This window comes from Nyctibius grandis, chromosome 4 (genome assembly GCF_013368605.1).
Source record: "Nyctibius grandis isolate bNycGra1 chromosome 4, bNycGra1.pri, whole genome shotgun sequence".
NCBI lineage: Eukaryota > Metazoa > Chordata > Aves > Nyctibiiformes > Nyctibiidae > Nyctibius > Nyctibius grandis.
In genome coordinates, this window is record NC_090661.1 from 5,437,922 (window position 1) to 5,456,066 (window position 18,145).

Sequence of the window (18,145 nt, forward strand, 5' to 3'; positions counted from 1 at the left end):
AGCTATTATTGCACAATAGTGCAATACAGAAAGTATAAATTCTTTCCACGGTTTTGCTTTAAAATATGAAATACTTTATATGGACTAGTAACATGTTTGCATGTTTCCAAAAGGTTTGGGGTGGAGCCTCCTGGATTAATAAAGTTGGAAAAAGAGATCGAACAAGAGGAAACACTTTCAGCCCCCCTTCCATCTCCTTCACCGTCACCAACAAAGTCTCCTGGGAAAAAGAGCACAGGGAAACTCTTGGATGATGCTGTAAGTTGTGGGAGGAAGCTTCTCCCTATCTGACCCATTCTGGTATGCACTTACTTACAAAGGACACAGAAGCCTGAGTTTAACATCTCACTGCATTTTAGAAATTTGCAGAGTGATAGAGTTAATTTATTTCTGACCGCAATTATTTATGCCTGAAGTTCGGAAAAAATGTCACACTGTGTAGGAGATCTGCAGTTTAGCCTAGCTTTGTGCTGAGGGCCAAGTTCCCTACTTATTACTCCATTTTTTTTTTCTATTCACTTCTTATTCATCAACTCCCACTTGGTGTTTTGTCTGAGAAAGGACTGAGTCAGGACTAGGAGATTTGGCCCATACTGACTTGTACAGAATGTTAACATACACTTCTAAGTTATCTCAGCCTAATTTTTATGCTGCTGTTCTGCATGTTTCTCACGTGGTAAAAAAACAAGCATTTTTTCCTCATTGTTAAAAAGAAAATATCTTGCTTTGAATTTCATTAAACTATTTGCACTATACTGTAGTGTTCATTTCTCTGTTGCAAACCCTAGAGGAGTTCATTTGAAACAGCTGGAATCAGATGAAAAGGACACATTTTGAGACCATGAAGAGGTTAAACTTGAAAAGTACAAATATATTCTATAAAAAGAAGCAGTTACTATAGTAACTGCTATATTACAAGGTAGATGTGCCACCTGGGAGTTACAAAGCACTTCTTGAAAAATCCATGTGCCACTTTTTTTTTTTTTTTACAAAGAGCAGATGGAATATAATGTTCGTTCATTTTATTGAAATACTTTGTGCTATTTGATGCAAATAATTACATTTAACATTTTTTACATTTTGTATTTCTTCCTTAACTTTGCAAAAGCACTCATTTATGTTTCAACAGCACTGAGCAAGAACAGTTATGTGTAGAAGGAGGGTGGTGACTACGTATCTTGTAGGAACAGAACAGAAACTATGAAGGTTGTCTCCAACCACCTCTTTTAATTTAGAAAGCAGTAGGGATAGAAACAGAATGGAATTCATCCAGCTAGATTCCTGACCCGCACTGCCCCAGACGCTCACACCATAAAATAGCAGCAGTGCTCATATAGTCCAGACACAAAATAAAATAGGATATAATTCTTCCCTCTGCTTCCTTATTTGATTTCCAAATTCCACTCAATAATACTCCTGTGTCCTTTGGGATACTAAGGTAATGGAAGCCTCAACAGCACGATCAGCAGTGAAGGTCTCATTATCCTCAGTTTTACACCAGTATAAGTCTGTTGGCTTTCCTTCTTCACAGGCCAAAGATGGCTCTACTTTGCTTATGCAGTTCAAAACAACCTTGAACCTGTTAGGTTCAGCTACTCTGGTTTTTTGCTTGCTTAGATGGACCCTGGTGGATGCAGCTACTAAGGCACAGTTCACACTATCCATTTTCAGCTTCTAATCTCAAGAGTGTCTCCAGAGGTGATAAATGCCATAGGATATTATGTCAGAAATCACGGGTTATTGGGCAGCGTTCAGAGGGCCATTGCCAAATGGTCCTCTAAGCACAATCCCAGCCTTGGTGCCACATTCCCAAAGATGCAGGAATGCACCTTTTGCATCCTCAGCAACCTGCACTTGGATTTAAGTCATCAACCACTGACTTCATATAAGTTATTCCTGTTGTACACTGACTATAAATAGTTTGATTCTCCAGAAATGGAGGCTAACACTCACACATGTTAATAAAAATCACTGGAATAACTAATCTTAAAATAATTCACTGATTGTACATTCAAACTGAGGATAACTCATCTGATACTTGAGAAACACTTTTTGTGTGTAAAATACATGCAGAGTTCCTCTGCTAAGTGTTATTTTAAATTAAATTTTACACAAAAATATTGTGCTAAGAATAATTATTAAAAAATCCCACAAAGTAATAAAATTATTCAGATAACAAGACTGAACAATTTCATAAATAATTGGAAAGCCTTTAAATTGGTCAACAGGGCTAGTTTCAAAAGCATTTTTGCTCCCTATTCTAGTATAGAAACAATAATTGGTTAACTTTTAATTTCTTTCCACTTTATTTAACATACTGGAACTTTATTCTAAAAGCAGATCTGAAAAACATTTGTTGTACTTCAGAAGCCTTTCCTGTTCATTTATTCAAGATAACCACCTATAAGAGTGCCATAGCTTTGCCCTGATATTTTTATTTTTCTGAAAGTTTAAGACTTTAATTTGTTAGCTATTCTGAAAACGTTCTTTCCCAGACATCAGACCATTTTTTCAGGCCTTGGTTTACGAACTGGATTTGAAAAGGTCTTTGGGATATTATATGAAGTGGACAAAACGTCTAGGAAGTTTCTCTGGCACTTTGCGTTGTTTGACACTGAAATACTAGGTCAGCTTTCATAAAAGAAAACTGAAGTACATGAAAATGCCGCACTGGTTATTGCTGTTCCTATGCAGTAGTGTGATTTGAATGTCAGATAAGAGTTTCTCAACCAGATCTGCTCTTTTGACATTGATGGCTGTGCTACTTTCAGATCACTGAAGAGTACAAAATATACTTTTACTAAGCATTAATGCCTTTGGTAGCACACGCAAGGCCAAGTTTTCACAAGAGGCTGAAGTCAAGCTGATGCAGCTGATAAAAAGCAGGAAAGTAGTTTTCATTTGTATTTTCTCAGCCCTTATTGTTGGCAATGATAAAGTAGAGTACTCTTGAGGCCTCTTTAAATTACCCTTGATTGCACTAATGACTTCAGGTGGAGATCAAAGGGTAGTTAGCAATACTGGGGAGCATCTTGGCATGGATTTGTGATTATGTCACAGTATTCTCGTATACTTTTTTTAAGGTGTAAGTGCACTATTTGAAAGTGCCAAGTGAAAGTATTGGGCAGGGCCTTTTATTGATGAGCAAGATGCTTCTGTATTTATTATATTTATTGAGAAGGGAAAATACATCATTATGACATCTTCATTTTGCCTGTCGGCTATATTAGCACTTTGACAGTTGAGCTGATTCACCATAAAATAATGAGAACACTTCTACAAAAGTTTGATGCTGAACTCAAATTAATAAACTGTTTGACTTCAGTTAAACAGTGCAAATTTTATGTTGAATTGTGTGACACTTGTCTCTATTTTTATTTCATCACAGCTGTAAAATTGTTCTTGATATTGGAAGCACTATTGTCTGGGATTACAGAAATATTAAGAAAATTAAGAAAAACTAAGAAAATATCATCAATGAAGACTTAGATTAGTGATATGTTATGGCAAATGTCTTCTTGAACATTTTGCTACACATGCTATTTTAAACAGTTTCTATTAATAACTTCATTTTTTTTTCAGGTTAAACACATTTCTGAAGATCCACCTTGTAAATGCCCTAATAAATTCTGTGTGGAGCGTCTTTCACAAGGAAGATACAGAGTTGGAGAGAAGATCCTTTTTATTAGGGTAAAGGTTTTTTATTTTGTAGTGAATTTCTAGTATCTGCTACCTTCTGCTTTGCAAATGATATGACTGATTAACAGGAGAAAATATTTTCTTATTAACCGGCACAGACTCATTTTTATGATGCTGTCAGGGAATAAATAAACTACAGTGGGTTAACTGAACCAAGGAATTATTAGCATGTGGTAGATCCTTCTAAGTTTAGGTCATTTAATTTGCTCTGTCTTTGATCAATGGCAACTAAAAGTCTTCACAAATGGAGATGATGGCTTCCTCTCAGGTTGGTTTGAAAGAACATCCACTGCATTAAAATAGCCTTTCTCCCACTTTGTTTTGACTGATACTATTGGATGGATCAGGAAACAGATCAAAGACTTCACGATCGTTGAACTGCGAAGTCATGACTAAGACATATTTCTAAAGTAGAGTGAGCAAAGCATTCATGTCGATAGTCCTGCATTTGATTAACAGATATTTCCAAACCCGGTGTTGTATTTCAGACTTCGTATGTAGTATAATAACTCCCATAGCACAAAGTTAATTGTTAATATAAATATTTGCTAGCATTAGTATCTGGCAGAATTCAGCACAAATAGACTATCCAAACTTAATTTTGATCCTCTTAATCTTCTCTATATATGCTTATGGTAATAATAATGAAAATATGCTAACCATATTATTCTGTAGTAGTAGGTTAAGAATCTCATTCATGCTGTGCTTCTTTCCGTTTTCCATTTTCCTCTCCACATGTGCTATCCTTGAGTAATGACTTAACAAAATGATAGCTCTTGCTCTCAAATAACAGTTATCCCTATTTTGCTAAAGGCACACAACAGTGACCTGATAAAACTGAGGATTTAGCACTTGTGAGAACAAAAGAAGTCAGAGGGACTCCCATCTGTAAAAGTCAAGTTCCTAGTTCAACAAAACACCAGAGTGCTTTCTCTGTCATAAACTTACGCCTAACTTACAATGAAATAAAATTTAGATAAGGATTTAGTTTTTCTCATGTGTATAAAGTTGCAAACACATTGGAGTATTGTGCTGAATAGGGATTGAGAACTCCCAATTAATTCAGTAATAGCTCAGAAAAAAGAAATAATACAGGATTTGTCACAGATAGTTGGAGATTTAATATGTTTGTATAAAGGATTAATAGCTTTTCTGTTTCGTAGCCAGTGAGACTTTTTTAATTCTGCAGAATCTTTAGGTACTAGCTTTATTACTAGCTTCAAATGACTTTGAAGTTGGTGATCGTTAACAAAAGATCCCAATAATCTGGCACAGTTTAACACTTATGTTTTCTTCCTTTTGATTTGAATTTCAAATAACAATATCAAAGTGTTTTTAATCTTCTAGTTTTGAGAAACTTAACTTTTTCTGCCAGAGTGGTGAGTGTCAAATTCCCTTTTGCTGGCTTCTTTATTGTGCAATCTAGTCCAAGTCAGATTTCATTCCAAGTTTGCAAACAAAACACCCTTTTCATATCACGCTACCGCATTCCAAATTGAATTGTGCCAAAAAATAACACTAATATAGATTAGACATTAAACTGCAGTATTAGAGATCATTCCTACAACACTGATATCAATGGAAACTTGCCATGAACTTCACTGGGAGCAAGCCCATATTCCTACATTTTGAAAGTCAGTTGTCTTTTGGTTTTAGTTAGTTGGAACCTCATTTTGGAAGACTTCACTGGATCACAGTAAGTTTTTACTCTTTATTCTACATGTTCTTATGGTGTACATAAGTAGATTTATTAGCCTTTCTTTGGAATCCTTTGGACACTTGTGAGAAAACACATTTGAGATGCATAGGTGACTTTTGATTTTATTGGTATTTAGCACCCTATTAATGCCGCTGAGGTAGCTGCTCCTATGCTATATGTTCTTTACATAGCATGACACAGCCAGATATGTGCCATTTGTTTTTAACCCAACATGTCTCAGTTGAATTGAGATTGAAAGTTTCATTGTTTTAAGTTGGTTTATTATACCCATTGCTGTCTCTATTAGCTTTCTTCAGTACCCTATATATGACTTAAAACCTATATAATTTCAATGATGCTACAAGTATACCATGTGATAAAACATTACAAGAGCCAATTTTAAAGTGGAGTTAACACCTGTTAATTGATGGTTAAGATTTTTTTTCTGAAAATATTTAATAATATTATATCTGTAACAAATTTGTTTTATTCTGGTTCCCTTAAAGAAAAAAGTCCCTCTTTGTTAATTTATATCTGTATGTGAAACAAGTGAATAAGTAACAGCAAAGAAAAGTAAAAGAAAAATAAAACCTGGCAGAACAGGAATTCATGCAAAAAAATCACACAAAAAATTACACCTGTCAATCTAAAGTAATTTTAAGGAAAAAAACCTTTGGAATACATAGCAAAACAGGGGACACAGTCCTTCAAAATTTCTCTCATATAGCAGTAACTTCTTAAGGTAATGGGCCCATTAAATACTGGGTTTTTTTTAACACAGAAAAATGTTTAAAGTTGCGATAAAAATAAACCATAGAAATCCATGAAGTAATGGAAATGCTGAAAATCCATGAAAACATTAAGACACTTAAGTGCTGATAAAAATGCGTGTCACAAAAGTAGTTCTTTACGCATAAAGTAGTTCCATAATGCATAAACTGAACACGATTACCATGACGCTGGGGTAGCTTACATGCTAAAAATTTATTTTCATTAAAATGTATCTGCTCATGAATTCTCTTTCCTTCCTACCTTATAGGAATGAAAGAGTCTAAATTCTACTTACACAAAAATGATGGAAGGCATGTTTTACAATAATAGATTGTGTTAATAACTTGAAGAAAATTAAATTACTAGCTTATTTAAAACTGAAACATTGGTTTAGAAATAGTTTGATCTTTATGTGTGTGCCATATACAATCAATTATTTTCCTATTTACTCTTAGATCCTACCGTCGTGCCATGAAGTGCTCTAGGGAACAAGCCTTAATCTTTCAAAGTAGAATTGAATTAGTAAGCCTGTTTTTAAAAATAAAGAAAAACAAGACATAAAAACTTACCTTGCACAAAGACATGTTTCATAACTTGGAAAAAGGAGTCCCAGAGTTTGAAGTGCTTATTTCTTGCATGTGTATTTCTTGCAGAAGGCAGTAAAGGAGTTGCTTAGATTAAGTAATTAAGTAGTGCTAAGCAATATCAGTCAGGCCTTAGAAAAAGGTAATTTTTTTAAACAATTAATTTCAGTGGAAAATATTCTTAATTCAAGCTCTCTTGTGTTTATTACATTGCATATGCATAAGGATGTACACTTTCCATGAACCAGCAAGCTTCTCGGAAAGATCTGTCCCGTTGGTCCATACCCATAATAGCATCGAAATTGTTGGGTTCTGCACAATGGAAAAATTGTTTCTTTGTGTAAGTGGAGTCAGATTAGATGATACAATGGGTCCTGGCTTTAAAGCCTATGACTTTTCGTATAACTTACAGGTGTTCTGTACCTAGCAGACCAGATGAAAAGCACGCGATTGCTCTTACACTTTTTGACCTTGTACTTTTAATCATTAATATCACTTAGCATTATTTTGATGTAGCAATAATGTTTGTTTAATACCAGCTTCCTCTAAATCCCAGGAAATGAAAGGCATTGTTTGCCTGCTAGAGCACCTGTGCAGAAACTGTATTTTGGGATTCACTATCAAAATGTATGTGTGTATATGTGTGTGTAATATATATGTGTATACATATAAAATCACTCTGCAGACAGTCTGGTGTACACTATTGCCTCTTCCTGGTGAGAAAAAATGTACTTGTGTATAAATATGGAAGCATGCTTTACTCCAAACCATCCAGGTAGTGATGATATACCATCTAAGAACTGGAAATAAGGAAAAATGGAAAGCAGATCGATTATACAGTTCTCAAGACTCAAATGTCTTGTTCTGCTTTTCCAATCCAAATACATAAGTCATACTCATAGATTTTGCTTGATGTGCTTCTGTGTTTTATTTTTTCTTCAGCATCATTTACCTGGCTTTTATTGTCTTCCGTATTCCAAGGATTTTAATAGTTGTTCTGCTTTTCTCAGAACTGTTCACTTCTAGTCTACAAAACAGTTTACCTTTTTAGCACTGAAATTCTTTCCCTAGAGCTTTATCCATATCAAATAGCTTTCAGGGACGTTTAAAATGTCAAAAACATAGGCAGATCGGGAGTTTTAATAGAACTAATTCCAAAGGAGATGTGGCTGGATGCATGGGAATCATCTTGCGAGTGAATTCTGAAAACGTATCTTGGGCTTCGGGACAGTGACAGTCTTTGGCCTCTTTGGGATTCTAATCTCAGTCTCCTCGTCCTTATAGACAGACATACTAATTCTCAGCTCTAGCCTACAGAAGACCCAGGGAAAGGCATGCGTAAAGTCCAGCCCTAATTTATGTCCCAGATATAAGGTTTTTTTGGAGACCTTCCAGCAGTGGGTGGCTGGACGCTTTTTTACTATGTGCCAATTCCTCTCCAACTGCTTTACGTTCACAGAGTAGTTGGCACGTTTCAGTCTTACTTGTGCTAGTGAAGGTGGAATTCTTCTCAACCTTCTCAGGTTTTGATTTTAAAAATCCTTAAAGGGCTGGTAAAATTCAGTCCACAAGACTCAAAAGCTCTTAGACAAACAGTGATACTGAACATGTGTCAGTGGGGTAACTGCAATCCAGTGCTGCCTATAAGACAGGCAGTCAGGAAATCTGTTTTCTTCTTTACTCTCCCATTAATTTGATGAGTGACATTAGGCAGACCCCTGCCTGCCCCCAACTTCAGTTTCAGATTGCTTGTTCTCATAGTTACACTTTCTCTCCTGCTTCTCCCCTTTTTTGTTTTCTTTTTCCCTTCCCGTCCTTAGTCTTTCTTATTCAGGCCTAGCAGCCTCCGTGGAGCAGAAGCCTGTGGACATCCCTCTGTTTACACTGTACTTCACGATGCTGTGTTTGCGTTGAACTCAAGAGCAGCTGCAGTTCCACTATCTGGTTCTGTGAATACTTGACGTTTCTAGTGAAATGGTTGACAGACTTTCACTGAGGGTTATCCAAACCCATAAAATACTAGAAATTAAATAATTTTTTCCCCCTCTTGATTTAATTTCCTGTAATTTTTCTTTGACATGCTGCTTTTGCATGGCCATTCATGTTAATTTAGTGTCTAGAATTTTTGTGTGTTGGGGATGGTTTGGAACGAATATTGTGAGCAAAAATGCTTTGAAAGGATTCATTGTGAACTTCTTTACCAAAAAAGCTGTGTAAGTCAAATTCTTAGCAGTTAATTCAATGGAAAAGTGATGGAGTTATCCTTGTCACTTTCACGGAAATGGTATTCTTGTTAGTCTTGGTTGAAAATATCTTGACAGAATGTCTCTCTGATGCAATATTCTGATTCAGTGGAACTGACAGGCTATGCAATAGCTTAGCAGCTTTTCTCACTAGCTTATACCTGTTTGCCTTAGTGACCTCCTTCTGTGAACAATTAAATATTGTCATCTTTAATTCCCAGTGTTTCCCTCTATGCAATATTTCTCAATGAGAGCTCCACTTGGATGTTTGAAAAATCTCTAGCAAATTATATTGTGCTTTTCTAGGATGTAATGCATCTTCAAGAAGTGTCACATTCTAGTTCTTGAAATGACTAATACACCTGCAGTAATTTCCTGCCAAGGTATTTGTACTTTAGGCTCCTGGAGTCAAAGTTATAACAATGTAAGATTCTGTGTATTCAGTGGAAAGAGAAATCTCCCTCGGGAGGTGGTTCAGAACAGGAGGCCAGAGCAGGGTATTTTGAAGCTATACGCGTAATATCTTTAAAAGCACCACTCAAATATTCAACTGACTTCCTTAGCGATGTGATTCAGGCTTAGGAAGCATTTGAGGTGCACCTAATGCAGCCACTGCCTGCAAAAGCTGAAGGTGGCAAAGCGAGACCTCCCTGGGTGCCAGTTTCCTCTCTGGCAGGGATGTGCCAGGGTAAAATCGCCCTGCACTCCAGTATCAGCAGTGTTTTTTCTGTGGTAACTAATTACACAAAAAAAAATCTAAATATTTTAAAGGTAAATAAAGATGAGTAACAAAGCTAGATAAATGTGTTATGTATTATAGATCTCATTATTTCAGGCTTTCCCCCCCCCGCAGAATGCTGAGAATACAAAAATAGACCAAATAATGTAACTCCTCTCCTGTTTGCCCCTCTCCCCTTTTTTTTTTCTGCTTCTCTGACTCCTTTTGTATGAAAGGTACTGGATCAACATCTGCATATCTAAGAGCGCAGACAGACTGCTAATGCACTTCACCTTTAGTCTGCAGGCAAAAATTACTTTGCAAAATGAAAAAGCCTTTATAGTTTTTTATTGAGAACTACAGATTGGGTCCTATAAGGTTATACTGAAAGTGTTAATAGGGGAAAGTATTTCCTTTATGTTCAGTTATTTTCTTATTGTGGTTCTGTTTCATAGATTAATCACTTTGTAAGAATCCATTTTACACTTCCTAGACATTAATACATTTTACATTAAAGATGAGACAGCAGTTAATGCTCGCAGTTTGGAACTAGCAAGCCTGATGCGTTAGAACTGGAGATGCAGCTATTTATGGTGTTGCTCTTCAAGGACGAGAACACCAAGATTTGCATTTTCTTATTTAAACCTCTTCCTTGGTGAGGTGAAAAGGTCTTGTATGACAGTCAAGGTGAGCATATCTCTTTTATAGGATGCTGCTGCAATAGTTTATGGGGTGAATTACAGTTGATATTCTTCACTGTAGTTTTAGATAATTAGTATACAATGCTAATTAAAAAGAAAAAACTGTGTACAGTATATTTTTACACTATAAACATAATTCATGCTACCATCTAGAGAAATGACAATAAATGAGGCTTATGTGGTGGCATCAGTAAACCGAAGTTTCTGCGCTGTTCGTCAGAGATTCTCATTGAACACTTAGGATTCAGGCATAAAAGTACACTGATTATCTATTGCAGTATTTCTTTAGCTTTAGGGTAATATTCTTAAAGAGCTTGTAGCTTACATGGGAATTTCCAACTGGGCTTTATATCTTGACTTGGGAATGACGGTTCTACATAGAACTGAATTGGCCATGATTTAACAAAATTGGTATGTAGGCTTTTAAAATATTTAATATGATATGGTTTGGCCTTTCCATTCCTGAAATAACAGGAAAAAGTTAAAGTACACTTTAAAAAGTGTTTTATTTCTTTGTCATTCTCTTATCAGTGTGAAAGCAATGGGTTTTCCTCCTGTTGCATCCAGTTACACTTTGTATGCATTCATGTTGTTCACTAAAAACTATATCTACTGTATTTTATTTTTAAGTTAAGCACCATCACTCCTCTGTGGCTACATGCAAGATGTGTGTAAAGTACTTTTTACCGTAAATAAAGGCAGCAAGATTTTATCCCATGTGTTTATTGATGACTTTGTCCTCTGTGCTGCCTTCTAATTGCAACTAGCAGAAAAGTAGTAAATGCTCTATTTCCAAATCCTCTTTATCATCATGAAATATGGAACATCATTGTATTTTAATGAGAATATTCATGACTTGCATACCAATGAATTTATCAACCAGTCTGTTCCACTAGGATGTTTTTTTTCTAGCAGAAGTTGTGAGATGCCCACTCTTCCTAAAGAGACTTGGATGAAGTTGAAGTTTTATTTTTGGTTTTTGTTCTCTTAAAAAATGAATATTGTTTTTAGAATCTGTGGTCTGGATTCATCTCGCCTGCGTTTGATGCCTACAGGGTTGTTTTCAGTGGAGAGGAACATGTAATTGCTCTCTTTCTATTATGTTGATTAACTGGATTGTCAATCAGCTTACAGAATTACATGGCATATTACATTATCACTTAGATTAAAAAAGTAAATTGTCCATTTGAGATACTCTTTGCTCTAAATTAAATTATGGGGAATTTTTTTTTACATTGATTTTTCAAGATTCTATCTTGAGATGTTATGTTCCAACTTTAAAAGAAAACAAAACAAAATTTCACCTGCATCTGTGTGAGTCAATAGGAATTGATTTCTCTTTCAAAAAACAAAAAAAGTCTTTATCAAGAACATTTTTTTTCTGGTGCAGAATGGATAAAACAGTGAGACATTTATCTATAGCAGTTATGACCTTGAATTATTTATTAACCTGTCTAGGAGTCAAAGACTATGAAATAGTCATGATAATATAGTGTGTCTATCTTATATATGCAATGGCATAGAAGTAATACTTTTAGGATATATTGAACAAGTGCAGATTTTTAGATTTTATGTAACTACAATGTAATACATTTTTCCTTTGAAATGTAATTTGCTTTTAATAATTTAGCACAGTATTAATAGTTAATTTTACTTCATGTTTTAAAATTCATTTGCTAATTTAATAATTTAAAAAACTGATTGGTAAATGTTCTTACTTACAGTAAAAGAAAATTAAGGAAAGAGGCTTTGAGGTTATGTGCACTTAAATTTGATTGTACACATTGCTGTCACATGATAACTTGCCCGTTCAAGCTGTTTGTGCTGAACATATATAAAATACAGTTTATGATCAAAATACATGAACAGATTAAAATATAGGTTTTACTAGTTCTCCACAGGTAACTGTCAGACCCTAGACTAGACCGTATCAGTTACTGTCTCTGCTTCTTGAATGTGTGACCTCTTTATATGTCACCAATGGAAACAGTTGCGGCAAATGACTACCCCAGTTCACATGGGATCAAAATTATGCTTCCATGGCTCCTCCATCAACAGAAATTGCAAATGCTCGACCAAGGTCAACATTTGAGCCTGACTTTATTTTCTGTGGTTTTGTTTAATTTCTTCTTGGCATTAGAAGCAGCATTTTTTGAGTCCAAGTCCACTTACGTGCTTTGTGCATCAAATGATGAATTTTCACAGAAGTTATTTTCTATGTAGTTTTACTGCTTTAGCAATGGAACATTAAAAAGGCTATAATTACCGCCTTTTTGCCTTGATGAAAAGTTTATTAATTATCACATGAACACTACAGAGTAAGTGACAACTTAACGAGACAGATGTAAGTTGGTAGACAAAGACTGAAGTCAGTGGTAGCCCACAAAAGCCAAGGGATAAAACTTCTAGGTCCTCCAAATGTGGAATTTGGAGTTAAAACTGGATATGAAGTTCAGTTAAAATATGTACCCACTGCCACTATTTAACCTTTTCTGAAATCAACATTTTTTTTTTTACATAAGTCCAGAAGTTATTTCTCGTAATTGCCTTGTAGGAAAGAGTTATTTCATTGAGGGATATCTGTATATGAAAACAAATTTTACCATATATTTTGATTTAAAAAATGGTGAACACACAAATTTCTAAAAATTTTATAACCATTTTTTTGAAACAGCTTGTTTTGCAAATCTTATTGAGATCTAATCTGTTTAAAACCGATTTAAAACTTTTGAAAAGATGTGCGTGTTTTAATGGGAGTTTAGAAGCATCTCTTCTGCTCTTTTTTTGTCATTAGTTTTTAAAACTCAGAGCAAAACAAGAAGCTACTTGCTGTAAGGAAGTATTAAACACAGCAAACATTTTCTTTGGCAAAGATTAGTAAACTCTGGAGATCTCAGACTCAACTATTTATCTGAAGGGTATTTTCCCAAAAAAAAACAACTATTAAACTGAAGACCAGATACAGATTGTTCCTCAAGTTATAAATCATCATCAGTTGATTCAGACTGCTTCATGGTGTGCCATCATGCCTTGTTTTCAACTCACCAGAAATGGATTTACCTTAAGGTTTAAAAAACAACCCAAAACCCCCCCAAAAAACAACCCAAAACCCCCCCAAAAAACACCATGCCAGATCCTTAAAGCTGTAGTATTTTATCAAGTTAGGATTTCAATCATGGCAACAGATGCCGACATGCTTTAGTTGTTACAAACACTCTGTTTAGATAAATACATGCTGAAGTCAGAACCGATTAGATCGTTTCAGGTTTTGCAGTCAAAAATATGCCTTTTGTCTACCCAACTAGATGCAACCCTATTTGCCCTTTCTAAAAGTCAAGAGAGAGCCAGAACCACTGCCCTAAACATGTCGTTTACTGTTAGTCATTAGGTTGTGATTGCTCTTGTAAACAATGCTGAAATAACATTAAGTATTGTTTTAATTTGCATGCAGATCTTTTAAACTCTACCCCAATACAGTGTAGGGAAAAGGAGCTGATTCCTCTGCTGTATTTCATAGAATCATCGAATGGTTTGGGTTGGAAGGGACCTTAAAGATCATCTAGTTCCAACCCCCCTGCCATGGGCAGGGACACCTTTCCACTAGACCAGCTTGCTCCAAGGTCCATCCAACCTGGCCTTGAACACTGCCAGGGAGGGGGCAGCCACAGCTTCTCTGGCAGCCTGGTCCAGTGTCTCACCATTCTCACAGTCAAGAATTTCTTCCTAATATCTAATCTAAATCTACCCTCTTTCAGTTTAAAACCATTCCGCCCCCTCCTGTCACTCCATGCCCTCGTAAAAAGCCCCTCTCCCGCTTTCCTGTAGGCCCCCTTCAGGTACTGGAAGGCTGCTAGAAGGTCTCCCCAGAGCCTTCTCTTCTCCAGGCTGAAGAGCCCCAGCTCTCTCAGCCTGTCTCCATAGCAGAGGTGCTCCAGCCCTCTGCTCGTCTTCGTGGCGTCCTCTGGACTCGCTCCAACAGCTCCATGTCCTTCTTTTGTTGGGGGCCCCAGAGCTGAACACAGCACTGCAGGTGGGGTCTCACGAGAGCAGAGTAGAGGGGCAGAATTTTTAATTAGGCAAATGTAAACATAAAGTGAACAAAAGCAACTCCCATTTTCCCTTTTTATTAGTATAAAATTTTCAGACTATTTTGTTTAGTTTTTTAACATGGTTCTTTTTCTGTTCTAGGAAAAATTTTCAATGTGGAAACCAAAACAGATACTCACTAAACTTGTTGCAGAACTCATATTATGTCAGCGGATTTTTCTAACCAAATATTGATTAGACCATCTTTAATTGCCTAATCTAATTTTGCTCTATGTGGGAAAGCAGAGCAAAAATTCGAAAGTACAGCATGTTGACTTTGGGCTGCGTAAGTGTTCCTGGCTGGTACAGCAGCCTGTTAAATGCCAACAGGTTATAATTTCCACTTGTAAATAAGGTCAAATTTTCTCTTTTGGTATGATTAGAATGGTGTCCATTTTCTATGTTCCATCAAATGTATTTCCAGTCTATTCCCTGTTCAAACGCACAAAAATTGTAGTGAAAAAGCCAAAGAGATCTGCAAGTGGGAAGTAAAATTAATATCTAAAAGTAAACTCCAAGCCAGTTTACAGCTTGAACAAAAAAAAAGAAACACCAAACCCACACACATACCCCCTGATGTCAAGGCATAGTTACTATTATGATTGCTTCTCTGTACACATGTAAAACACGGACATCTAGTACAAAGAACATAAGGATAATCCTGGCTGGCCTAAAAAAACCTTCTTTGCAAAAAGTATGTATTTTAAATATCAATATTCTAAGGTCTAGAACTACAGTGGTGTTCACAGTTCTGTGGCAAACCACCTAACCAGAGTCACATAAATCAGGTAAAATGACAGGCTGGCATTTTAGTTAAACCAGGTTTTCAGAAATGACTATGCTGTTTGTGCTAATTTCTTGGTTCATGTTACTTAATTACTTCCCTGTGATTTACTGAGGGGCAAGAGGGAGAAGGAGTCATTTGGTGTTTCATAAGGGTACAAAGAACCCTGTTTCTGTTTCCTTCCCTCCTCCCTGCCCCAGTCTCTCAACATATATATATATTAGCAAGCCAAAGAATGATATCATGGCGCTTTCGTGCTGAAAGTGTACATTGTTCTCCAGTCTCCCTCCTCCTTAGTCTGCTTTGGTAGAGTGGTGGTGTTTTGTTTTTTTTTTTGTTTAAATTAAATATAGTGTTTGCAAAAGATGCTATAGAAAGTCCTACATCAGACAAGTCTGAGCATAAGCCCTGATTTTGAAGGAGTCAATGCAAGCCTGGTCTGCAGGTATTGATAATTTCATTACCTTACAGATTTGGGTATAATGTAGCTTATTTGCTTAGAGTTACTGTCTTACTGGCCTAATTTTACAACACATTTTCCAACTAAGGAAAAGTAATAGAAAAGTGGGGTGTTTTGTTTGGTTGGTTTTGGATTTTTTAATCAGATATTGTAATTTAAGTATTTAGTCTTGACCTAGCCCTGATTCCCTTGCAAGCAGTGCAAAAAAAAAAAATCATCTCTGTGGAGTTAAGTTGGTTCTCAGTGCTTCAGAAAATCCCATCAGTACAAAAAAGCTAGTAAGGATAAGTAAACTGCCAGTGGATTAGGAGTGCCTGAGTATGTGTAAAACAGTAGGGAGAAAACCTTTTGTTAAATGTGCTAAGCACCCAGATCCCTTCTTTCAGCTAGTGAAAAGCATTGCAACGTGTCCTTAACATACTGACTAGGCTGGTGATACTGCTTTTTTTTAACTTCTCTGTCTTTTCTCTACTATGGTTTCAATTTTGTCCCAAAAGCTGGCCTGAGGGTTAAACTAGATAAGATGCCTTCAAGCTCAAAGCTTTATGCTGTGTAATATGGCGTCCGTGGTATGAAATCTTTGCTGTAGAAAATGTGGAGATCGTGTTTGATCCAGGTCTCACACGGTATCTATATCTGTATAAAAGGTTGGTCAATGAATTCTTCTGTAAAGCCAAGAGTCTGGCTGCATTTGGCGTAGAGCCATCAAGTAATTTTTTGCAGATTCTAGTGAATATTAATATATTGCCATTTGATACTTCAGGAATTGTTACATAATATCCCCATTTTGCTAATAGTGAAGTAAAGAATCCTATACAAAAATAAGACTATACTGCTGCTGAGAGATGATGTTGACATGAAAATAGAAATCAGCACATTTTTAGACTGCCATCTTCACAAGATGAATTAATTCATGTTTCTTGGCTGTTAAAAATTCATAGTACCTGCTTAGGAGATATTTTGAGCAGAAAGTAATATGGGAAGAATTTCTCAGAACTGGTGCTTAACATTAGCAGTGCTAGTCTAAGGGGAAGGTCTCTGTAGCTTTGTCTCTGTCTAGGGCTACGGCTTGGGGTTATCTGTGACCATGTAAGAAGTTAAAACCAACAATCTTATCCTAACAATTAGTTTTCACTTTCAAGATTAACCTAATAACAAAAACTGCTTTAAAAGCAAAGTTTTTTAGAAAGAAAGCTAAAACTAGCTTAACGGATTCTCCAGCCTGAAGAAGCTTTGTTTTATAACACACGATTCTTTGGCTTTAGTTGTAATAAAGAAGTGGAAAAAAATGTTATGAAAATATTTTATGAACTAGTTGACCTACCAACCAAATACACATGTTTGCATTTAGGAACCTTCATCTGCTTTATACACCATGTTACGTGGCCACAGTGTACTTTGCGTACTTTATGTGAGGATTGTGTGTGTACACACGTACACAAGGCTGTGTACAAACACACATGTGCCACACTTTTATCAGTGAAACCATAGTCCTCTTATTAAAATTTATATGATGTCAGCTCAAAATATATCAAAGAGTGGTGTTACCCAGCTGATAGCTTGATTTACTGAACAATGACTGCAGTCTGGATCAAAGCATAAGGCAGACACTGATCTGGAATTCCCTGTCAGACTGCAGCTTCGCTTACCATGTGCACACTTACACGTGCTCCCAGGTGTAATTCCTGTGTCAGCTGGGTGGTTCTGTGTTTTCATTCTGGGCTGTACTTTGGTGGTAGCAAAGTCTGTAGGGCCAGTTTTGAACTTTGTAAGATTCAGGATGAGAAGATAAAACGGTTCAAATCTAGATGCTCTCCTGCCTTTTCTTGGTGCTTGAAATTCACCACTCCTTCTCCAGTGTTTACCATTGATTTTTAGTTATTCCCCCAATCTCCCAAGCTTAGATATTTTCCTTCTGAGAAATAGCTCTTGACCTATCCTAAAGGGATGCTTACTGCCCTAACTGCTCCACAAAATGCTTATGGCTTCAAGCAAGTTCAGGCTAGCTGACCTACTTGTACCCATGAGCTGGTCACCTAAATGCACCAGCTGACCTGAGTGTAGCCCACTGCTCTTGGTGTCGTCTGACTCTGCCAAATCTGCACCTTCAAGAGCAATCTGTGAAATTGCATATTTTTATTTTTTTCTCCCCCTCACTTCAATATGCCTTTTAAAATATTTTACAATATTCAAGGACAGTGACATTCAATCTGCTTTTCTTGCCATTTTGGGATACATATTATCTGGGTCTTTGTTAGACACCCAGGGTGAATTAAAAGGGAGAACTGTGCCCTTTAAATATTGTAAATGTTAGAAGGGAATATTGATTAAATCTTCTCTGTTTTGGCTCTGAATTGGAAATATTTATGTCTGTATGCTACTTTCTAATCTAGTCAAACT

The 18,145-nt window shown here is 36.2% G+C and overlaps 1 protein-coding gene across 1 annotated transcript in view; it reads left to right on the top strand.

Moving 5' to 3' along the window:
* GAS2 (growth arrest specific 2) overlaps positions 1-18,145 on the top strand; it is a 90,804-nt gene that overhangs the window by 50,433 nt on the left and 22,226 nt on the right. Inside the window, exons 6-7 of the mRNA XM_068399592.1 lie at positions 114-258; positions 3,583-3,690. Coding sequence (XP_068255693.1) covers positions 114-258; positions 3,583-3,690 — 253 coding nt within the window. The remainder of the gene's footprint in view (positions 1-113; positions 259-3,582; positions 3,691-18,145) is intronic.